This window comes from Dipodomys merriami, unplaced genomic scaffold (genome assembly GCF_024711535.1).
Source record: "Dipodomys merriami isolate MVZ:Mamm:240054 unplaced genomic scaffold, mDipMer1.0.p SCAF_34, whole genome shotgun sequence".
Taxonomy (NCBI): domain Eukaryota; kingdom Metazoa; phylum Chordata; class Mammalia; order Rodentia; family Heteromyidae; genus Dipodomys; species Dipodomys merriami.
In genome coordinates, this window is record NW_027204937.1 from 466,673 (window position 1) to 491,328 (window position 24,656).

The 24,656-nt window shown below is 48.6% G+C and overlaps 1 protein-coding gene across 1 annotated transcript; it reads left to right on the top strand.

Annotated features, from left to right (window-relative positions):
- Nucleotides 1–3,751: 3,751 nt before the first annotated feature.
- Nucleotides 3,752–24,405, top strand: Cimap2 (ciliary microtubule associated protein 2). The gene is made up of 10 exons (XM_069987041.1): nucleotides 3,752–3,859; nucleotides 5,030–5,117; nucleotides 5,664–5,828; nucleotides 6,026–6,148; nucleotides 9,471–9,608; nucleotides 9,719–9,862; nucleotides 12,155–12,316; nucleotides 13,228–13,347; nucleotides 16,375–16,508; nucleotides 24,089–24,405. The coding sequence occupies exons 1-10, from the start codon at nucleotides 3,804–3,806 to the stop codon at nucleotides 24,159–24,161; spliced, it is 1,203 nt and encodes a 400-aa protein (XP_069843142.1). The 5' UTR covers nucleotides 3,752–3,803; the 3' UTR covers nucleotides 24,162–24,405.
- The last annotated feature ends 251 nt before the right edge of the window (nucleotides 24,406–24,656 follow it).

Here is a 24,656-nt window from a genome sequence, read left to right on the forward strand (position 1 = left end):
AATGTGTGATTGGTCCTATGGCCTACTTTGTTCTTCTGTGACATGGGGATGCCAGTTCCTTCCCCCACAGGGCAGGGAGATGTCACAGGTAAAATCGTAAGTGGCCATTCTGGGTCAGTGTCAGCTTGGTCCTCCCCCTATCTGCTCATTCCCATCCTGCACCTGCCTGGTTCCAGTTTCCTGCTTGGGCCAGTCTTGCTCTCAGGCCTGTGGAAGTCTCCTGACCTCTAGCTTGCAGACTGGGGGGCCATGCTTTCTGCTGCAGGCCTGAGTCCTGCTACCCTGCTCTGGATTCTGGACCCCTCTTGCCATTCTTGCTCCCAGGCCTGGAGATGTGTGCTCAAGCAGAACAATTTGTGAGATTCTTACCTCCAATTAATCATCAAAGAGCCAGCGGTAGAGTGGTGCCTCCACTGGTAAAATACCAACCTTGACCACAAAAGCTAAGGAACAGTGCCCAGGCCCTGAATTCAAGCCCGAGTACTGGCATTAAAAACCAACCAACCAACCAAGATTTTGGTGCCATTGATCACTTGTTATTTTTGTAGATAAAAAATGTAATACAATTAGTAATTTTTAATCTAAAAAAGCTTACTATAAATTGCTCTTGATCAGGAGATGAACCTTGTCCTCTACCTGCCTTGATTTGTTCATGTTGTAGCACATAGCAGCTGTCAATTGTCATTTTTAAGGCTGAATAAAGGCTGTCTATGCCAGACTCTGCTTATCCATTCATCTGTTGGCATTCATGTGGGTTTCTCCCATCTTGTGGCTGTTGTGAACAGGTTATATTACTATACAAGTACATGTTTGGGCCCTGCCTTTGCTTTCTTCTGAGTATGTATCTAGAAGTAGAGGTGCTGGATCATACAATAATGCTTTTCTGTTCTCTAAGAAACCGTTGTGCTGTTTTCCACAAGTAAACCATTTTATTTTCCTACCAGCAATAAGCCACATTCCAATATCTCTACATCCTTACCAACACGTGTATTTTCTATTATTTATAATAGGCACGCTGATGGGTGGGCTTAGCTTTTGCCTGACTCCCAGAAGGTTAGTAGAAGTTGGGAGGAAAGGAGAGCTTGAGTCTGGAGGTGTGTGTGTGTGTGTGTGTGTGTGTGTGTGTGTGTGTGTGTGTGTGTGTGTGTGTGTGTGTGTGTGTGTGTGTGTGTGTGTTTCAGAAGCAGAAAAGGCTAAAGGGTGCTCTCAAATATTATGTCTCAAATGTATCCTGCCTTACTATATATGGCCAGGGCACTGGATCATTTTGTCTAGGCCATAGTTCCCTTTCATTTTATTTTCTCTACCACCTGAGCCTTACCTCCAATCCCAAGTTCCCTTTTCTGTACAATGAGGGTGGGGAGGTTGGGCTAGTATCTCTGAGAGGGAATAAGCTTGCTGTTCAGACAAGGAAGTAGTTGTGATAGGGCAGTGTTGGGCTGCCTAGGACAGGTGCCCTTACTGCACAGTTGACTCACCATGGCCCATTCTAGCCTGCCTGTCCACCAGGACCCAGTGGACCTTGTCACTCCTCCATGAGTCCCAGAGCCAACGGATCAGTGTGGGAGAGAAGCAGCTAAGCAGCTGTAGAAAGATTGGACCCCCAAAGATTCCTGAGCAGACCTGGGGCGGTGGAAGAGTTCTGGGTGTATAGGTCTACATATCTGATGCTGCCCTGATACCTCAAAAATTCTCCTCCAGGAAGATCCAGTCATGTATCCCTGTCCTAGGTGAGGAAAACAATGCTTGGTGAGGGTATCTTGCTCAAGGTCACCAGCTAGGAAGCAGCAGAGAGGGGATCCTGCTCTGGACATTGGACTACATTCACCCATTCATTAATTGTCATTTAACAAATATTTACTGAGCACTTACTATGTGGTAGGTACTTTATCAGGAAGAGGATAAGATACAGTCTCTCTGTAGGCCTCTGACAGGTTCTTTTCCAAGGACTAGGAATGACAGCTCTTGCTGTGTTTAGGAATGTCACCAAAATTGGGTCATCTCATTTTTGCAGCAGTCTGTGGAGACAGATCACTCTCTCTATGGAAGAATGCTGAGACAGAGAAGGAAACAACTTGCCCTAGATCCCAGTCCTGGGGAGGGACAGTGGATGACTCAGGGTATTTGATCCTGAGGCCCCAGGCTTCTGACCATCCATTCAGTGATATACGATGGACACTCTGGCAGCCATGACCATGTGCCCCAAAGCATAGAGCCTCAAAGTCCAGCTCTGGGCTGTGGGAGGGTGGGGCCACACATTAAATACTGGCTCTGGGTATGAGAAGGGCATTGGGTGGGGCCTGCACAGGAAAACTGTGCACCTCTGGTCCAGAGCATATCCTACCTGTCTGTGGCTTCAACTGTGTCATCAAGAATTAGATGGAGGGCTGGGAAGGTGGCTCAGTGGTAGGGCTTGCTCTGCATGCATGAGGCCCTGGGTTCGATTCCTCAGCATCACATAAACAGAAAAAGCCAAAAGTGTTGCTATGGCTCAAATGGTAGAGTGCTAGCCTTGAGCTGAAGAGCTGAGGGACAGTGCCCAGGCCCAGAGTTCAGGCTCCCCCAGGCAGGAAAGTCCATGAGATTCATCTCCAATTAACCACCAGAAAACTGGTGGTGCAGTGTCTCAAGTGGTAGAGCACTTGCCTTGAGCTAAAGAGCTCAGAGACAGTGCCCAAGCCCAGTGTTTGAGCTCCATGACTGATAGGGAAAAAAAAAAAAAAGGAAGCCAGGAGCTGGTGGCTTACACCTGTAATCCTAGCTACTCAGGATGCTAAGACCTGAGGATTGCTGTTCAAAGCCAGCCCAGGCAGGAAAGTCAGTGAGACTCAAATTTTCCACCAGAAAACCAGAAGTGGCATTGTGGCTGAAAGTGGTAGAGCACTAGCCTTGAGAGAAAGCTCAGCGATAGCACCCAGGCCCTAAGTTCAAGCCCCATGACCACCACCAAAATAAAAATACAAATTAGATGGAGATTTCCGCTCCATTAGTTGCTAAAGGCCCTTGTGGGATAAGAGACAATCCTGGAGATGCTATTTCAGCTAGACACAGCCAGGGGTGCTGGAAAGAGGAAATACAGGAAGAGGGAGAGCTGACCATGTTCTGTTGGAAGTGCGCACGCTCAACTCCTTTCTTCACCTGGCAAGTCCACGCTTCAGTGTTAAGCTTGGAATTCTCCTCCTCTAGGAAGCCTGCGCTTGACCCATCCACGGATCTCTCTTGGGCCTGACCACAGGGTAGGGGCCAGGTTTGGCCCCCAGGCAGGCTGCACAGTGTCTGTCCAGAATGGATGTTCAGGTGTGTGAGGGACAGACCCTGCAAGCCCCTGCCCACCTCTCCAACCTGACCTTGGTCCTCCATGCTCCTCTCTCCTAGCCTGCCCCTATTTCCTCCTTCCCTCCATTGTCGGGGTGCCATTTTGCCCAAATCTCTGCTCTTTCGGTCCTTGGTTACATCCCATCGGATGTTAAGAGGCACCTCCTGAGTCTGGTCTCACCCAGCAAACAAATCCTCAGCAAATGATCAGACCAAATCGCTCCATATTAAACACCAGGAGGGGTCATTAAGTCTTCAGGGAAGGATCTCTGGCAAGGCAAGCCTGGAAAACACACAAATGAATGAACACTTCTGGGAGGGGCTGGCGGCGCCACGTCGCACCGACGCAGAAAATCACAAGCCTCTGGTTGCCGTGGTAACGGGGCGGGCCGGGGCGAGAGCTGGGGGAAGGGTGCTCCGGGGCTGGGCAGGCTCAAGTCAGGCTGCTCGGACCTCGTGGCTGGTGCCCGATCACCACCACCGGCACCATGACCTCCACCTTCAAGTGGTTCGGACGGGCGCCCTTCGGGGTGCAGAGCCAGAGGTGCGGCCCATCTGCATCCTGGAGCTCACGTTCTAAGGCAGCCTCTGCCCGTCCCCCAGCGCCCCCTCCTGAGGGTTGGGGGTGGTTAAGGCCCCTCCCCTCGGAAGGGATGTAGTTTGGAGGAGGAGGAGGGGTTGTCTAGCAGTAAGGGGGGCTGGACCTCCCTCCACTTCTTCCTGCTGCCCACCCCCTTAAAAAAAAATAACAACCTCTTCTACTTCCTTAGTGCATCCTTGTAAGTCAGGTCCAGAGCACCGATTATGTGCCGGGTTTAGAGAGAAGCCAGATAATCTAGCACTGTGGGTGGGAGGCTGTGAATGTGGCTTAGTGGTAGAGTGCTTTGCCTAGCATGCATGAAGCCCTGGGTTCGATTCCTCAGTACTCCATAAACAGAAGAAGCCAGAAGTAGCGCTGTGGCTCAAGTGATAGGGTGTTAGCTTTGAGCAAAAGAAGCTCAGGGACAGTGCCCAGGCTCTGAGTTCAAGCCTGGGGACTGGAAAAAAAAAAAGTAGTGGGTGGAAGGGTGGGAGTGTGGTAGGCAGAGCAGCTGCCAAACAAATCCATATCCCAGAGTTCAAAACCCCAGTACAGCCCTCCACTCCACAGAAAGGTTGTGGGTGAGAGTTTACCCAGTGGTCTCATCTTCAGATACATTATGTGCATTTTATAGTTTGCACTCTATGAGAGAGGGGCAGGGTAGATAAAAACCATATCATATTAAAGCTATCTACAAACCCAGTGTGGTAGTTCACAGCTGTAATTCCAGCACAAAGGAGAATGAGGCAACAGGACCTCAAGTTCAAGGCCACCCTGGGCTACATCAGGAAACTGTCTCAAACACACACAAAACATACATTGCATTATATATGATGTATATCTAAAATATATATAATAGTGTAATATGCATATACATATATATACATACACGAAGTCTAGTGGTGATGGGCCCTTTAGCAAAAAACTTAGCTGGAGGAAGAGTTGGAGGGTGAAGTGGGACAGATGGGGGTGGAGTCACCCCGAATGGTCCAAGCTACTGCAGCCCTGATGTTCAACCTTCATGGCCAGCTCCAACGTCACCTGTTTTGGGAGAGTGGCCTGCCCATCCTGTAAGACTGCCCAAGCTGGGGTCCAGTGCTAGGCACTGGCTCAGTGGGCTGCATGTCTCCCTAGGTTCGATGTCTCTGGTGTTTATCCCCAAAGAAAGAAACTCAGCACCTTCACAGAGGCTCCCTACTCCAGACAACATTCCGTGGATGTGGTGAGTTCTTGGCCGTTTGGCCTCCCCCACATAGTCTGGTTTTTGCTCTTCGAAGCAGCCCATCCCAGTGGGTGAGCTGAGCTGTGTATGAGATGTGTTCCTCCCTTTCCTCCCCCCTTTTCTCCCTTCCTACCCCTTCCACTCCCTTTTCTCCCTTTCTCCATACCTACAGCCCCAGGTATGAGCTTGATCTGGAGTCAGGCTTCTGATGTGTTTGATAACATGGACTGTGGTGCAAACAGCACATTTTTGGGGGCTGCACAGACCTGGATCCTGGTCCCAGCTTCAGTGCTGGCCACTGTGGGCTCTCCAGTGTTCCTACGCCTCCCTCAAGTGTGACAGGGCCAGTGCCAGAGGAGGTTAGGATCACACCTCGCATACCAAGTGCCCAAATGCTCAGATGGATGCTGGGGGGGGGGGATTGCTTGGCCTCTAGCTCCAGGTCAGGGGTGGTTTGGTGAGGAGAGACTGGGTGGGTATGGAGTTTGCTGTAAGGATGGACTAGATGTGTATGGCTGGTCCAGTTCTGACAATGTTCTAACTCAGTCCCATATAGGACCTGGGGCTTACAACTGCACAGAGACCTGCTTCAGCAAAAAGAAGCTGAAGAAGGAAGTGGGCACAGGATGGGCCCGGGCTCTGGAAGCTACCAGGCTGACCCAGTTGCCTCACTTCCAGTACCAGGCCATCATGAAAGAGAGACATAAGAAGGTGAGGCTGCTGGCTCACGCCCTGTCCTCTCCTGGGCCAGGCTTCCAGGTTTGGCTGCTCCATGCATGGACCTCAGTGTCCTTCCAGGTTTTGATGGTGCTAGCTCATCCTGGAAGATGTCATCCCTTGAGTCCCCTTCCTGTGTGGACCTTTCCTGCTTCCCAATTTCCATCTTATGCTTTCTTCTTTTGGGACAGGAGACGAAACTAGGACCTGGCTGCTACAATTTCAAAGACTTCTTACAAGAGCTACAGCAGAAACCATGTAGCACTCGGGGGCTTCTCAGCTCTGGGGAGATCCGGTTCCGAGGCCTCATCGGGGTAGGTGTTCTCAACTGCAGAGAAGGATCCCTGCCATGCTCTGCTCTCTGGGCACTGCGAATAGCTTGAATGATGCCAGAACCCCCCTTCCTTGTTTGTATCTTTTCCTCTTCAGGCTTGGCCCAGGCTCTCCTCTGGGTCCTCAGAGCTGCTGGGCTTTCTGTATCTCAACAGGGATGGGTTTGGTCCTTCTCTAGGTCCCTGCAGCGCATGTGGAAGATATTAGGTGCTCAGCAAGTGTCCTCATCTGTATACACAGCCAGCTAAGCAAGAAAAGGAAGAGGGCAGGGGAAGGAGGAGCTGGGTCTTGAGGCCCTTGAAGCCAAGATGGCTCCTTCAAGGGTCATTCCAAGGGCTGTGGGAGGGACGCTGAGGGTTTGGATCCAATGGCCTGCTTGGTTGTCTATGGGGAGCATCTGATTGTGGGCGTCAGGGCTAGGAAGGCAGCTGCAGACTTGCAGGGAGAGGTGCTGGCTGAGTAGGGCTTCAAGAAAGTGTGGGGTACAGTGATCACTTCCCAGGAGGACAAAGGAGGCCCCACATCAGGAGAGAGGGTCATTCCACACACCTCAGTGGTGAGTGCTGCCATTCTGTGAGTGCCCTCCTGCGCTTGCTCCTGAACTCTGCTGAAGGATGTGCCATGGTCTTTCCCACACTTACCCCATTGCAGCCCTCTGCTAGGAACATCCTTCCTCCCCTAGCAGCCTCCTAGCCCCAGACTCTCCTGCTCACCCAGTAGCTCTCAGCTTTCAGAAACCTCTGGATCCACTAGGAGCCTTCTCTCTTCCTATGAGCCGCTGTTGTAGGTAGATGTTTGGTGTCTCACCTCACCCCCGCTCCCCACTCACCAGAGTGTGATGCACATCTACACAGCCCATGACATTTTGAAGGCCCTGTAGTGCTTGGTACACAGTTGGCATGAAATGAGTGTTTGCAATCACCTTGGGACCTACAGGATCAGAGAGGATAAGTAACTTGCCCTGGGCTGCAAAGCTGACAAGGAGTAAACTGAGATCCAAATAGCAGAATGTTCGATCCTAAAACCCAGGGCATTTCCCCTAACCCCTGTCACCCAGAAACCTAGGAATGTGGCGTCCCCTGACATTCAGGAAACAAACAGCTACATCTTCAGGTGTAGAGTGTGACTGTCACCTAGGACAGGGATGCCTGGAGGTATTTTTAAATGAGTTATTACCTCCTAATCTAAGACAATCATAGCTGGCACTTAGCCAGCACTTGGTAACCTAGTCCTCAGGACAGCCCTGGGAAGTAGGTATTACCATTGTGTCTACTGTACAGACAAACCTGGAGCACAGAGATTGCTAAGCAGCCCTCCTAGGCCACACAGCTAGAAGGTGGCTATAGCAGCAGGACAGGAATCTAAAGTGCCCAAGGTATAGCCTCTCCATTTCCCCAGGGGCTGTGCTTCCTTCATTTCTGGAGGACTGGTCTAATATCAGGATTTACGTCTGACACCCTCTTTCCTGTGTCCTCAGCCCTGAGCACTGGAATATCTGTCTTTACTCCTGCCTGAGGGACTCTCCCCCCCCACCCCAAGCATCTTTGGGGAATCGTTCTCAGGCTTTGAGCAACAACTTTTTAAGAAGTAACAATTCCTCCATTCTCTCCCCCAAGTTAATCCTTCTGGCCTCAGAATGTGTGGCTCTGAGCTCGCAGAAAAAAGAATTGGAATCTTTCACACCAGCCAAGTTATAGAATCTCTGAATTTGGATGTCTGAAGGGAAAAAAAAAATGTGGTTGTGGTGACAAAGTACCCAGCTCTAGGCCTCGTGCTGTCCAGGAACTCCTAGTACAGGGGATCCCTCCAGGGCTTGTGATGTTTGCTGCCCAGCACCCCAGTGCCCCTTTTTGGAGGTGGGAACACAGATGTGATTTGCCTTTCTGAGGACCAACCACATCAGTTTGGTCTCATTGAGTTGGCACCAGGTACCTGTTTTTGAGGCCTTCTAACATAGCACATCACTTAGGGCCCCAGCTTCCTGAACTCTTGGGGAATTTCTCTAGAACATACCAAGATACTCCTATTCCTCACAGGAGGCGAGGCATAGTCCCATTGCTTTGGAGATAATTATGCTGCTTGCAGTGGCCTGATTTGTCCAGCAGAGGCCCCTGCTTCTTTGTCAAGTTTGGGTTTCCCAGGGCTAGTTCCAGGGCCCAGAGATAGGCAGAGCTGATCTATCTGTGGAATGACAGCGACCCCATGTGGCTAGAAGATGCAGACTAGCAGGCCAAATCCTGCTGCATTTCACCGAAGTATGCCCACCCACATGCAGGCAGCTCTGCTCACTTCTCTTAGGTAAAGACCACACTTCCACCCTGGTTACTCAGTCCAGGCCCCTGACGCTTATTCCAGATACAGTTCTTCACCTCTATTGTCCCCAACACTGTCAGTCACCTCACCCTGACTATGTGTTAGGCACTCCAGGGCCCTTTAGAGAGGCTGTTCAGCTTCACCATCACTCCCCGAATGATCATCCCTAATGTTAGTTACCACAGTGGATTCTGATGCTCACGGCCCGTGCTCACTCATCTCAGAAGCAGTATAATGAGAATCTGAACCCAGGACTCTAGATGCTTCTGGGGAACCGAAGCACTGTTGGAAGCACATGCCAAGGATGGGCTGGGAATTGGGAACAGAGGATTGCCTGATACAGTGCGGGGGAAGAAGGTGTAGTCCCAGGAGAGACGGTGCCTGAAGGGCTTTGAGGATTAACAGGACTCCCTCCCTCCCTCCTTCCTTCCTTCCCTCCTCCTTTCTTCCCTCCCACTTCCCACCCTCCCTTTCATGTTTGGTACTGGAGGGAGCTTGAACTCAGCACCCAGATGCTGGGTTCAAGGCTTAAACCTCTGGAGCCACTTCTGGCATTTTGGTGGTTCATTGGAGATGCGTCTCACAGATTTTCCTTCCTGGGCTAGCTTTGAACCTTGATCTTCAGATCTCAACCTCCTGAGTAGCTAGGATTCCAGGCTTGAGTCACTAGCCCGCAGTATTAGTAGGTTTCTGAGGCAAAGTGGTCAGGAAGGGATTTCGAGTGGCAGTAATTGCAGTAGCAAGCAAGGGCTGCGCTTAGGTGGTAGCAGGGAGCCCACAAGATAGAGGTGGGACAGGCCAGCAGCCGGGAAGTCTGGTGATGAAGCTGAACTTGGAGTTGAAGGTGTGGGCGGTAGAGGAGCATCAGCACTGACCAGGTTGTATGTTGGGGGTGGTGACTCAGGGACAACCTGAAAATCTCATTCGCCTGTTGGGGGGTGAGGATCCTCCAAGGAACCAATACTGATGGTCCTCACTTCTGCCTCCCAGAACTTCTACCCAGGCCCTGGGAATTATGGGGAGAAAGGCAATCCATACACGCAGCTGGAGGAAAATGCCTGGAACCGGTCACATTCTGAGGGCCTCATGTGCAGGATGTCCCACAAGCCACCCAGCTCCAGTGATGAGGTACCCCGCACCTAGCCACGCCTCCCCCACTCGGGGCTGGGAGGGGGCTTTCAGGGTGCCCTGCCTTTTGCAGCCCTCTTGGCAGGCCTTGTCACGTCTTCTGTCTCTAGGGGAGTGGTCTGGGACCCGGCACCTACACCATCAAAGACGGCATCCAGTTATTCCTGGAAAAAGCCACCACCGCCCGCGGCCCTTATGACATTTTCTCTGGTGATCGAAGCAAGCCTTTGCCTTATGGACATTACTCTACGCAGGTTTGTCCCCAGGTGGGGGGAAGGGGCAGGAGGGCACTCTTGCACAGAATACAAGGTGCTGCCTAGAGGTCCTATCCCACAACTGGCTTTCTGGGCCTTCTACCCAGTAAGGCAAGGAAACAGGCTGGCCAGCTAGCTGGTGAGAGGCAGAGCTGGGATTTGAACCCAAGCATATCCTTCTGGTTGCATGGCTAGTTCTAGCCTTGCTCCTGCAAGAACTGCGCTGGAGGTGTGGATGGGCTGTGATGTGAGGCTGGACACAGGTGTAGTATCCTGCAATTCTGGAAGAAGTATCTTCCTGGCTTCATAGGTATAGAGCTAGTCTGGCTGGGTTAGGGAGTGTGCTCTGTTGGAGAACAAGAGGGTTAAGAGGGGAAACTGAGGTAGAACTTTAGCCTGCCTACCTCCTTCAAGTTCTTGTAGTGGGGTTTTATGACTGTGCTTGGCTTTCTTCATGCTTCTAGCAGTGGGTACCTGCTGTCTGTCTAATGACCTAGTTTTTCTTTCTCCTCTGTGCAGTCAATCAGAGCAGACAATTGGGTCTGCTTGATAGTCAAGGCACGGGGGGCTCCACCTTTGTGGAACTTAGAAAATCATCGGTAGGAGTTAGCAAGTGACAAGTGTGGTGGCAGAGGCCAGTAGGAGAGCTAGGAAGGGTGGTGGGTAATGTGGCCTTTCGGTAAAAAGTTGATGGCTTGTGCCTTGTGACCTGGCTGCGCCCCATAGGACTTCCCAGACCTCCCCTGACCAGCCACCAGTACAGGACTACAGCAAACCTCCACCCTGCCCAGTGACAGCCCTTAATGCTTCTTTGCATTTGTTTTTTTAATAGACTTCTTCCTTCCTTTCCTTTTCCTTTTCCATTTCCTTCCCTCCCTTCCTCCCTCCCTCCCTCTCCCTCTCCCTCTCTTTCTTTCTTTCTTTCTTTCTTTCTTTCTTTCTTTCTTTCTTTCTTTCTTTCTTTCTTTCTTTCTTTCTTTTCTTTTCTTTCGTTCTTTCCTTGCTTGCTTGCTTGCTTGCTTTTTCTTTCTTGCTTTCTCGCTTTCTTGCTTTCTCTCCCTCTTTCCCTCTCCCCCCCCCCCCGCCCCGTTCTCTGTCTTGGGGCCTGAACTAGGAGCTTGAGTGCTGTCCTGGAACTCTTTTTTTCACTCAAGGCTAGAGCTCTATACTTTTGAGCCCCAGCTCCACTTCCAATTTTCTTCCTGCCTGGTCTGGCTTTGCACCACGATTCTCAAATCTCAGCCTCCCAAGAAGCTAGGATTTCAGGCATGAGATACCAGTGCCCAGCTAGATTTTTATATCTTAGAGTAAGGGTAGGTTCCTAGCAAAACTGAGAGGCAAGTACAAATTTATATGAATCCTCTCTTCTCTGCTATCAAGATTCCACACCAGAGTGGAACATTTTGCTACAGTCAGTGAACCTACAGTGACATGCTTTGTCCCCTCAGCCTGCGGTTTCACTCTTGCTGGTGGTCATTCTGTGGCTTTGACAAGTGAGTGTGGCTGTAGTGTCCGATAGAGTCATTTCAATACCCTGAAAATCATCTGCATGCATATGTGTGTGTGTGTGTGTGTGTGTGTGTGTGTGTGTGTGTGAGAGAGAGAGAGAGAGAGAGAGAGAGAGAGAGAGAGAGAGACAGACAGACAGACAGACAGACAGACAGACAGACAGACAGACAGACAGACAGAGAGAGAGAGAGAGAGAGAGAGGGAGAGAGAGAGCCAATACTGAGCAATACTGAGGCTTGGACTTAGGCCCTCAAGCTCTTGCCTTAGTTTTTTTCCCCTTAGAGCTGGCACTCTACCACTCGAGCCACAACTCTACGTCAAGCTTTTATTTTTTAATTATTAATTAGAAGTACAAGTTTGGGGATTTTTTTTCTGCATAGGCTTATTCCTTAGATCTCAATTTCCTGAGTATCTAGGACTACAGGTGTGAGTCACTGTGCCTAGCCACATTGGTTCTTTTAGCAGTTGAAATACGGTTCTTGCTTAGGACATTGCCTGGTTCAGTAAATGGCCAGTGAGTGAACGAGAGAAGGAATGGATAAAGGCAAGCTGGGTGGCGGGGTATGGCATGTATATGGGGTGCAAGGGACTATCTCCACCCTGCCAGCTAGTGGGTAGAAGCATCTGCTAAGCCCAGGACAGATGGGCAAAAGGCAGTGAATGTGGCCTACTTGTCCCTGCCACTTGCTCTGCTCTGATCGCTGGTAAGGGTGTAAAGAGAGTTCTTGCTTTTCCTGGCATAACTTCTCCCACCCTCTCTCTGTCTCTCTGTCTATCTCACAGAAAAAAAAGCCAAAGGAACCATCAGATTTCAAGAGCTTCCTGGAAGATCTTAACTCATGCTGCCATAAGAAGCATGGCGTTTTTTCAAAAATGCCTCGTTTCCCGAAAACTCCAACAGAGAGGCTTTATTGGACTACCGTTAGCCAGTGCCCTCGAAACCCAGTCAGTGTACCCTGTGGCCTGACTTCCATAAGACAGTTCTCTTATGGGTGGGCTGGGTAGGTGGGCTTTGATAGCTGTGTTAGAGCGACAAGCACAGGCCTAGGGATGAGATCCACTTCGTCTCCAGTCCTGGTCCTGCATTTCTACTCTGGCCCTGTTACCCTCTCAGCCTTACTTTGCACAGTTGACCTCCGAGGATAGAGAGTGTTTATGGGTTACATGGCATTCCATGCTTGGAGCCTACAGTATGGTGACTGGTTGTTCAGGAAGTGCCAGCCAGTGTGGATCTCCATCCTGAAGAAGGGTCCTGGCCCTCAAGAGCTGAAGAGAGGCCAAGGGGAGACTGGGCCGGATGGAGCATGACATAAGGACTGTTTTAGGTGGTGTTCCTATGGGTTCTGGACCAGGTAGCCTCAAGCGCTGCCTGGTTCTGCGCCATTCTCCCTGGAGGGTAATAGGAGATCCTGTGCTAAGTCAGGCCTCAAGGCAGAGAGTATGCTCTGAAGGATATGGGAAAGGGTTGAATGGCAGTGGGAGGTGGGAATCAACACTTCCTGAACACCTGGTAGCCACTTTCCCATTTAGGATCAGTATTTGCATTTCACAAAAGGAAAGCTGGCCCGAGTTAGGAGGGGATCTGCCCTGGAGATTGGAAGAGCTGAGTGGGAAGAGATGCACTGGAACCCAGATGTGGAGCTCGAAGGCCTGGGGACCTGCCCAACGACAAGAGTTCCTGGGAGCCTTACATAGAGATATCAGGCTGAGGAGCTTAGAGTGGTGCATGGGTTCTGAGGGCACTAGGGACCCCTTCACCTCCCCTGTGCTTGGTTGAAGTCTCAGCCCTGCTGAGCAGATGCTCTGTCCCGGGCTGAGCACTACCAGGGCTCTCAGATGTCCTTCCTTCCTTCTAGGCCACATCTGGCCCTGGCTTCTTCGTCCCTCGAAGAACAACATCCAAACATGTCAACTCACCACCATTCCTCCTGACCTCCAAGCGGTCAAAGCCTTCCATGATGGTTTTAGGAAGCTGGGTAAGTTAGACTGGGGTGGGTGGGGCTGTGTGGTTCATGGTGATGGGCAGGGAATTCTCTCTTGCTGCTATACTCCGTGCTTCTGGGCACTGATGTTAGAGGGCTTGGTGCCACTTCTTTCTGCCCCATTCATGTCTCATTTCTACAAGGCACTGCTTGCCCTACTTGAGCAGGTGGCAGGTTCCCTGGAGGCCTTGTTTTTTTTTTTTTCCAGATTGCAGGGCCCCATGCTTGGACTTCTGATACAGTAGGCCTGGAGAGGAAGCCTGGAATCTGCATGTCTAACCAGCTCCCAGATGACAGTGATGGTGCCCCATACTTTTAGAACCAAGGAGCTAAGAGAGCTCCCACTCCCTATTCTCTTATTTTGCAGAGAAATGCTCCTGCTAGTCTGCCATATTTGTCTTGCAGCCTTAGGTTTAGCTAGTAGGGTTGATCCATTTCTTACCCCTGGGTCAGCAAGTGTCCCTCCTGTCTTCTTCCCTCTTCTGCATTCTTTCTCTTCCGTGTGTGTGTGTGTGTGTGTGTGTGTGTGTGTGTGATGTAAGCTTTAGAGTGTTTGTGTTCTTTTGGAATAGGCCAGTTCCTAGGTTTTGTGTGCATGCCTTCTATTTTTGTGTGTGTTGATTGTGGGGCTTGAACTCTGGGCACTGTCCCTCAGCTCTTCAGCTCAAGACTAATGCTCTACCACTTGAGCCACAGTGACACTTCCAGTTTTCTGGTGGTTTATTGGAGATCAGTCTCACAGACTTTCCTGTCTGGGCTGGCTTTGAACCGTGATCCCCAGATCTCAGCCTTCTGAGTAGTTAGGATTATAGGCATGTGCCACCAGTGTCTAGCTTAATGTCCACAAATGGCTTTGGACACTGACATCATTCTCTCCTTCACTTCTCCATTAAACGTTTTAAGGACACCTGTTATTGGAGTCTAATGATCACACATCTGAGGATTGGGATGTAGCCTGGTAGTAGAACATTTGCCTAGTATGCACAAGACCCTGGGTTCTTTATTTTTGTCAGTGCTGGGGCTTGAACTATGCTAGGCATGCACTCTACCACTAAGCCACATTCCCAACCCAGGTGCACAAATCTTAAGTGTCTATTAAATTGGCTTGATCCTGCATCCCCCCCCTGACGGCCCCCCTCACCCCCCCCCCCCCCCGCACTCACATCACACTCCCAGGCCCCTGCAGGGAGTTCTATGTGGTGCTAATTGGCTTGCTATTTTGAAGGTGTCTCCTGGTTTGTTTTACTGCTTTTTGTCACTATGTACCTGAGAGATACCAACTTAAGGAAGAACTTTTTTTGCTCATGGTCTCTGAAGTTTAAGTCCATGGGCATTTGGCTCCTTTGTTTTTAGGCCTTTGGTGGAGGAAAACTGGTCACTTCATGTAAGCCAGGGAGAGGGGAGTGTGGGAGACAGAGGTGGCCATGATCCCAGGGTCCCTTCAAAAGCCACAGTCACTTCCTCCAATTAAGCCCTGCTCCACAATAGCCCATTCAGCTAGGAAGTCTTCAATGGATTCATCTATTGAGGAAAGCAGAGCCTGCAGCTTCCAATCACCTCTCAATAGTACCACCAACCCTGCAACCCATCAACATCTTGTCTAAACCATAACACGTGCTCTTAAGATACATATATATATATAATTTGTATCTGATCTACATATAAATTATATGCAAATAAATTCACATACAATTATAATTGTAATTTACCTGCTTTCTCCTGATGCTCCTGCTTTGTCCCATTCCACACACCCCATTATCTGAGTCCTCAGGCACCCCAAGTATAGCTTAGACTAGAGCTAGCTGGCTGTGCTCTACCCCAGGGTCAACCATCTGAAGTGGAAGGGCTGATTCAAGAGCTGGTTCCAATGGCAGGACAGGAAGGCCCTCTTTGGACACCTTCAGCAGGGAGTCCTTCTCTTCAGATTCCTTTCTGCTGAAGGCAATGGTTTTGACATTGGCCAAGACTTTGGGTCCTATTACCTTCCTTTCCCCTTGTTGGCCTATCTCCTTAGATGGCAAGGTTCCTGTTCTGCCTTTACTCTCCTTCACTCTGTCATCTTGGCAAGTCATGTCATCTTCTCTAAACCTCTGTGTTGGGTAGATAGCTGGATGGGAAGGTGGACTAGGGGTAGCTTGCATAACAAAGGTGTACTCTTTCACAACTCTGGAGAACAAAAGGCTGAAATCTTGGAGTCAGCAACCCTGAAACCTCTCAGCAGCTTCTGGTGGTAGCCAGCAAGTCTTGCCTGGTAAATGCATTCCTCGGCCTCTGTATTACAGTGTCTGCTCTTTTTTTTTTTTTTTTGGTCAGTTGTGGGGCCTGAACTCTGGGCCTGGGCGCTGTCCCTCAGCTCTTCAGCTCAAGGCTAGCTCTCTACCACTTGAGCCACAGTGCCACTTCCAGCCTTTTCTACTTATGTGGTACTGAGGAATCGAACCCAGGGCCTCATGCATGCGAGGCAAGCACTCTACTACTGAGCCACCTTCCCAGCCCACAATGTCTGTTCTTATAAAGACACCAGTCCTGTTGGATCAGAGTACCACTCTGCTCTGGCATGATCTCATCTCAGTTATATCGGCAGCAATCCTATTTCCAAATCAGGTCACAGTCCAAAGCACCTCAGCAAATCTTTGGGTTTCTTTTCTTTTCTTTTAAATCAGTGGTGTGGCTTGAACTCTGGGTCTGGGTGCCTGAGCACTTCAGCTCAAGGCTAGCGCTCTACCACTTGAGCCACAGCGCCACTTCTGATTTTCTGGAGTTCATTGGAGATGAGTCTCCCAGACTTTCCTAAGCCGGGCTGGCTTTGAACCCTGATGCTCAGATTACAGGCATGAGCCACCAGTGCCTGGCCAAATCTTTGTTGTTTGTTGTTTGTTGTTGTTATTGTTTTGGTGGGACACAATTCTACTCATAATGGTTGGGGTATGAGTGGTCAGAAGGGGAGGAAACTTGAGCTCAAGTCTCCAATCCATGCTTGCTAAAATCCTGCCATCTTCGCCCATCTTCTCCTTGATGCAGAACCCAGTAGCAGTGGGCCGCTACTTTAACACCACCCTGATGGAGAGCAAGGACAGAAGGCAGCGATACCGGTCCCTGTACCTGGCTCCAGCTAAGCGCTACCCTTTCAATCCGGTCCGCGACAGGGTCTTGAAGTAAGTGAAGTTTCAATGTCAGTTAAGGGTCCAAGGGCAGGAAGGACTGACCTACTGTAGGCTGGGATTCTTTATTTATTTATTGTTGTTGTTGTTGGTGGTGGTGGTCATGGGGCTTGAACTCTGGTCTCGGGCCCTGTCCTTCAGCTCTTCAGCTGAAGGCTAGCGCTCTACCACTTGAGCCACAGTACCACTTCCAGCTTTTTCTTCTTATGTGGTGCTGAGGAATGGAACCCAGGGCCTCATGCATGCAAGGCCAGCACTCTACCACTGAGCCACCCTCCCAGCCGCTATTTTTGGTTCTTGAGGGAGCATGGCTAATGCCAGCCACACTTCAGGCAGTGCAGAGACAGCACAGGCTATGTTAATTAGACAGTATTAGTTAACTTCTCTGAGCCTCATTTCTTTCAGCTCGCAAATGAGATGGTAGGTAGATGGGGAGACTCAGGAGAGTTCTCTAAAACTCAGGAAGAGGTACTTGTTCTATACCAACCATAACTCACATGGTCTAGGTGTTGCCTTGAGTGGTTTTGCCCTGGGAGTGGGTGTTCAGAATGGGTTAGTAAAATTTATGTTAAGAAGTTATGCTGGTGCCAGTGGCTCATGCCTGTAATCCTAGCTACTCAGGAAGCTGAGGATCACAGTTCAAAGGCAGCCTGGGCAGGAAAGTCCACGAAACTCTTGGCTCCAATTAACCGCAAGAAAAACAGAAGTGGAGCTGGGCATTTGGTGGCTCATGCCTGTAATACTAGCTACTCAGGAAGCTGAGATCTGAGGATCATGGTTCAAAGCCAACCCAGGCAAGGAAAGCCTTGAGACTCATCTCCATTTAACCACCAGAAAACAGGAAGTGGTGCTGTGGCTCAAGTGATAAGGTGCTAGCCTTGAGCTGAAGAGCTAAGGCACAGCGCCCAGACCCAGAATTCAAGCTCCATAACCCGGCCAAAAAAAAAGAAAGAATAAAAGAAAGAAAGAAAAGAAAAGAACATAAGTGGAGCTGTGGCTCAAGTGGTAGAGCACTAGCCTTGAGCACAAGAGCGCAGGGACAGTGCCCAGACCTTGAGTTCAAGCCCCATGATTGACAGAAAAAAAAAACAAAAACAGTTGTGAAGCCTAGAAAAGATCCATTGGAAACCATGGCAAATTATAAAGGAGCTGACAAATATTAGAGCTCCCATATTTTCTTGGCTATCAGCTGTAATATCATCTCAATTAAAAAAATTATAAATTGTGACTGAACATGTACTTTAGAAGTGAGCTTTCTGTTTTCTTGAAACAGTGGAGAAAGCATAAGAAGCAGATGCTGGGGCCAGATTGCCAAGGAAACCAGTTTTTGGGTATAATTTATAATATTTTGTTTTCATTGAAGTCATCCTGTGCCTTCCCCATTGATTTGCTCCCTTTCTCTGGAAGATTCCTGTGAGGGGCAGTGGAGGCAAGGTGTTTGAGAGACTCCATGTCTGAAAATGCTTTGTAGTTTCCCACCTGCACAGCTGATCCTGAGTTTGGTGGGACATAGCGTTCTAGGAATTTGGAGGGCTTTGCTCCATGCTTCCTAGCTTTCAGTGAAGTTGGGAAGAAGACTGAGGCCAGTCTTGCTCTTTTCTTTGTATTTAATCTGCCTTTTCTTCCTGGAAGATTCCAGGATCTTCCTTCTGTCTCTGGTATTCTGAAAGTTCATGATGGTTAGGTTTCATGTGGTCTTTTTTCACCCATTGTCCTAGCTATTAGTGGACTCCTTGTGTTTATAAACTCAGTCCCTTTTGTTCTGTCTGTCTGTCTGTCTGTCTGTCAGTCATCTATCATCCCCATCAATAGACCCTGTCTTGCTTTGTAGCCTCGGCCTCTTCATCATGAATGCTGGGAGTACAGACATGAACTTATCATGCCTGGCTTCATTTCTCTCTTTTTGGAAAATGTTTTGGCTTGGTATGCTAGTGTGCTAGTGTTTTTGTGCCCCCACCCCCATCTCATTCCTTCTATACCTTTTCCATTCTACTTTTTTCTGGTAAGTTTTAGGTAGCTCTTGTTTTCCAATCCTACTATTGCATTTAAAATATTTGACTATCACATTTTTTTGGTATCCAAGAGTTGTGGATTGCTCATTCTGTGTGTGTGTGTGTGTCTCTCTCTCAATAGCACCCAGTTCTGTATGTATGCAGTATGTTCTTCTAAGGGTGTTAGTTATAGTTTTTCTGAAGTTCCTTTGTCACCTGTTTTATCTCCAATTCCACCAACTTTCTCTACATTCGTGAATAAGAAGCTATCTATGCCATGAATGTGGCAGCAGCAGGTGTGTGGTGGGGGTATTACTGGCTAGAGATTAGTCATTCAGTTGTCATATTTCAAGAACTTTCTCTGGGATTATTGGATTTCTCTAGGAAAGATCTTACATCCTAAGTGAGAGTCAGTACCATGCTTTGGAGAAGGAGGCTGGGCAGACTACTGAAGTCTCTTCACTTCCTTCTGCTTCCTCTGTCTCTTCCCTGTCTGGACCCTCTGCACAAATTTAACCTCCTATCTCCTGCTGTGGAGCTGGTGGGGGGTCATGTCTGCCTGAAGTCCCTGGGCCTTCCTGAAATTTGGAGGTAGGAGATGGTCTCCCTTGATACTTGCTCTTTAGCCTCATGGGCTCTGCTTACCTTCCTGCTACCTCCAACTCTTTTGTCCCCTCACACCTCCTCTCACTTTCTTCTTTTGTTTTTAGAAAAGTCCTTAATAGTAGCTCTCGGAAGGGAGTCATTTGCCTTCTTTGATGGCCAGTCCTAAGGAAGACCTTTAATGTGCAAAGGTGCTTTTCCCCTTGCTGTCCCAGATGCTTAGCCATGTATCACACCAGGACTGGAGAGAGGAAGAAGGCTAATACCTTGCCCCAAATCACATAGCTGGTGAGCAAGGCAGCAGGTACTGGAATTTTGTCTTTGCTGGGCAATCCCTACACCTGCACCCATTGTAAGGATATGGAAAGAGAGTGTGCTTTACCCTGTGGATGTTGTAGATACCTGTAAGTATGTTGCAAATGACAGCTTCCTCTTTCTCTCTCTGTTTAGCTGCTATGCCTTGTCAAATTCTGTGCTTTATTTATTTATAGGAGGGGTAAATTGTGACACTGAGATTTGAACTCAAGGGTTTGAATTTGCTTTGTGAGCCCTCTGAACCATGCTCTAGCCTGTGGAAAATCCTTTATAGAGAAATAAAATGTACATAATCCAGAGAAATTCTCTCCTCTCCTCTCCTCTTCCTCTCTCCCTTACTCCTTCTTATTACTGAGGATTGAACCCAGGCAAGCCCTCTACCACCTGAGCTACATCTCTGCTAGACTGTATTATTGTTTTACCCATTTTGCCCTATGACGTGTCTTTCTGTCTACTTGTCTCTCTATCCATCTACTAATCATCTTTTGCTTTTCAGTGCTCTTGGTCTTGCACATGCTAGGCAAGCGATCTACCACTGAGCTACATTTCCAGCCCTATCATCTTCTATTTTTGATAAGTTTCAAAGGAAATGCCAGTTACCAGTATTCTTCTTCCTAAATACTTTAGCATACACATGGTAAAATTTTTTTTTACAATTTTAATAGAAAACTCATTCGTGATTCCCAAATCGGAAATTAAAATCCCAAATGTCTATTCTTTATAACAAAGAATGTATACTACATTCTTTATTTGTAGTACTACATTTGTGTGTGCTGCTGACTACTTGCAAGAACTCCAAAGGGCAGATGTTAATTTCAGCGAGTTTCCGTTAGATAATTGAAGATGGCAGGGAGAACATGATTTACCCAAGTCACTGCTGGTACGTGGCATTGGTCCCTGCTTTCCTGGGAGCTGCTGAGCAATCAATATTTGCTGGCACCAACCTAGATCCTGGGATGCTAGGGCTGAGCCAAGACAGCAGTTGTGCCCCTGAGCAGCTCCCAGCTTCTCAAGATGTGCGCCCCCTGCTCTCCACAGCTGTAAGAAATCAGAAGACAGATGGGAAGGAGGACTAGGGTGCTCTTCTAATGCCCAGACAGCTTTCTCAATTGGATGCCTTCTGGAAGATGAGGTCAGGGGGAAGGTTATGTGGTGAGCCCAGGAAGATGGAGGCAGAGCTGGCCTTCACTGATGTGCCTTCCTGCCTCACCCTACCTGTTCTTGTTCTCATCTGATCTCTTTCGTGTGTGTGCCATTTTGGTGAGGTAGAAGTATGGGTGGGAAAGAGAGACTCGGCAAGCTCAATATGCAAAGTCCCCTGCTACTCCTCAACTCCTACCATCCATTTGCTGCTGTGCAACACAGAAGTCAGGTGGTTGCCATGGAGACAACAGAGTGCCTCCCACCCTCCAAAAGAAAGGGACTTAGCCCCAAGAGAGCCAGAGCCCTCCTTTCCTTCCTGTTCTCTTTCTTTCCTTTATTTTCTACCTCCCTTTCTGTGTTTTGCTGGGGTGTGTGAGAATAGAGATGAGCGTATTTCTGGGCTGGTAAGGAAGATGTAGGAAAATTGTATTGTGCAATGTGCTCCTTGCATGGGCTGGAGGAAGGGCCTCCCTGGCCTGCAGGAAAATGGTGGCCTTAGGAAGGGACAAGAGACAAAAAAAAGTGGATGATTCAATTAAATTGAGTGAATACTGTTGGGCTTGAGCTCTCGGCAGTTCCCAGGCAAATGGGCCAGAAGGGAGTGGTGGATCCAGCATCCGATATGTGACAGAGGATTTGGCTGCGCCCCATGAGACTGTGAAGGACAGAGTGAGAAATGTTCAAGTCTGCCTGGAAAGATGGATGACGTTCCAAGCTGCTAATGTGGGCCTGGAGGCCTGTCCAGAGTGGCTAGACAGTCAGGGGTAGGAATGGAAAGGGAAGGGGAAGAAAGAAGCCAAGTGGATTCTGTGGGGTGGGATTGGATCTGGTTTCTTAGCTGCAAATCAAAGTATCACAATTTGGGAGGAAATCTGTGGAAAGATCCATGTGAAGATGTAATACAGGGGTAGGGGTGCTGTTGTTGTTAGTTTTCTTTTGTAAAAACTACCTGAGAACATCAATTTAAAGAAAAGATTTGCTAGGTGCTGGTGGCTCATGCCTGTAATCCTAGTTACTCAGGAGGCTGAGATCTGAGGATCATGGTTCAAAGCCAGCCTGGGCAGGAAAGTCCATTAGACTTTTATCTCCAATTAACCACCAGAAAACCGGAAGTGGTGCTGTGGCTCAAGTGGTAGAGTGCTTTCGAGCTGAAGAGCTCAGGGACAGTAAGACCCACCTCTTAAAGGTTCCACCGCCTTTCAATAGTGCTGCAGGTTGGTGAGCAAGTATTTAACATGTGTCCTTGGCAGGGACAGTTAGGTTGGGACTCACCTTTGCCTCATTATGTATGAATTTAGGGAACCCTTACAGGGTTATGAAACTTTATGATAGACCACAAAATTGAGCCCTGGAATGGGGAAGAATGGGATTGTGCTGCTTATAAGCCAGTCCATGCTATTTCCCAGGAGATTACAGCATTTATAATTCAGGTCCCAGTGGGGAGCCTGGACTCTACTCCATCCAGGGTGGTCTGCTTGGTGGCTTCATTTAGATTAGCCTGGATTTCCATCTGGCCTCTGACAACTGTGTGGACCTTGAGATGAATCTTACTTTGGTCATCTCCTATCATAGGCTATGCTGTCTCTTCTCAGTTGTAGAATGGGAATGATGAACGCTGCCTCACAGTCTATGGCTCTATTATTTTGTATTCCTGTGTTGTTTCATTTTTTTCAGTGCTGGGAATTGAACCCAGGACCTTGTGTATGCTAGATAATCTTATCACTCAGCTACATCCCAGACCTAATGTGTTTTCCTACCAGCAGTGTACAAAGAATCTAACCTCAGCATTTGAGATTAACAGATTAAAAAAAAAAACATTCCAGCCATCATAATAGTATATTTCATTATGGTTTGAATTTGCATTTTCCAATGACAGCATATTGAAACTCTCTGCTGAAATGTTTTCAAATCTTTTTCACATTGTATAAAAAAATGGGTTGCTTTTTTATGTCGTTTTAAAATGTATTTATATATTCTAGACAGAAGTCTTTTTTTAAAAATTTGGTCAGGGGCTGGGAAGGTGGCTCAGTGGTAGAGCGCTTGCCTTGCATGCTCGAGGCTCTGGGTTCGATTCCTCAGCACCACATAAGAAAAAAGAAAAAAAGCCGGAAGTGGAGCTGTGGCTCAAGTGGTAGAGCACTAGCCTTGAGCTGAAGAGCTGAGGGACAGCGCCCAGGCCCAGAGTTCAGTCCCCATGACCGGACCCAAAAAAAAAAAAAAAAAATTTGGTCAGTCGTGGGGCTTGAACACAGAGTTCCTGAGCTCTTCAGCTCAAGGTGAGCACTCTACCACTTGAGCCACAGCACCACTCATAAGTCTTTTCTTAGACATATATTTTGCAAATAATTCTGCCAGACACTCAGGATTTCAATGGGAAGTAACTGGTGTGTTTAAAAATGCTCTGGCATTCTTGTGTCAAAGAATATAGAGTGTGTGTGTGTGGGGGGGAGGGGTGGGTAGGGACAAGGAAGCAGTCTTAAGGTTCAGAAGAGAGATAAGGCTTTGGGCCAAGCCAGACACTGGGGACAGTGAGGAGCAGTGAGTAGACAAGATCCACTGTTTAGCAGGAAAGGTCCCCTGTTCCTGACCCCTCTTTGCCTCTTTTCAATCTTCCTTCTTCCCTTTCTTTGACTATATTTGTACAATGCTTGTTAATTCATGGGTTACAACTGAGGTGAAGGGAAGATCCAAGGAAAATCTCAATCTTGCCTTCTTAGTGTTTCATATTTGGCGGAGAAGACAATAATCAAATGCACAGCTGGTGATGTAACTTAATGGTAGAATGCCTGTCTAGCATGTGCAAAGACATTGTTTGGCCACATACACTCAAAAGAAAAAAAATGGAAAGGAAACAAAGGAAAGAAGGAAGGAAGTTAGGAAGGAAAGGAAGGAAGGAAGGAATAGAGGAAGGAAGAAAAAAGAATTGAAAGGAAGAAGGAAGAAGGAAAAAAGAAAAGAGGGAAGGAGGAAGGAAAGGAAGGGGGGACAAAAGGGAGGGAGGGAGGAAAAGAGGAAGGAAGGAAGGTAACAGCTGGTGGATGCTGTTGGACATAGCCCCTGGTCCTTCCTATGAGAATGCCATCTTCCAAATGGCTCACAGGATGGGGACCAGGTCCTTAGGCATGTCACTCCCAAGACAGAGTCAAAGCAGTAGAAGAAACATGGGACTTAGATCATGAAGTCCAGGCATGTATTCTGGCCCTGGCTTTGACTGTTGTAGTGATTTCACCTCTTCTCTTGGGTCCTCCATCTCCCTACCAGGGTTGGGGTGGATGATCTTTCACTGATTGTTCTTACTCACCAATCAGAGTGCTTTGATGAACTGAAATGAGTAGAAAATAGAGGGTGTCTTCCTGAGAATGGGCCTTTTGGTGCAAAAAGTCTGGAGCTCACCATTTTTTGGCCTCTCACCCAGTATAGGCCTCCCTGTAGAGCACAGCTGACAGGTACCCACTTGGCTTCTGTGAGTGGAAGCCCGTTGCCTTCCAAGTGATCACATCCAGCTTCTCTGTCTTTTTAAAGGGAAAGGATCACACCTTTCACAAAGGGCAAGTACCAACCAACTGTGGATCACAGTTCAGATCCTGCTCCTTAAAGCTACCTGGAAAGGACAGCTATGGAGACCAGAGGGCCCAAGGCTTGAAGATAAATCTGGAGGCAGGAAGATGGCAGTGGGAACAACGGGTTTTGGAGAAGACTGTAAGACTGCCTGAGAGGTGGGAGGGGTTACCTTTGGTGCAGCCATGTACCTAAGTCACAATACCTATTGGGACAGCCAAGGCCAGGTATCTTTTGTTAAAAGAGATCAAGTGTCCTGAGACTTCTAGTTGGGGACATCAGACAGCAGATGGACCAGAGGGTTGAATATGAATGACTCCATGGAACTCCCATCTATTCAAAGCCAAGAGTGCTGGTACTTATTAAAGCTCAGATGGAGGTGGCCGAGAATGGCTGAAGTCACAGGGCAGTGTTAGGCCTCCAGGATTGCTCTGTAACCATTCCAGGATGGTTCTGGAAGCTCAGCAGGGCCTCATATTAGGAGACTGCTGACTACAAGGTAGTGTCCAGCCACTGGGACCAAACCAGCTGC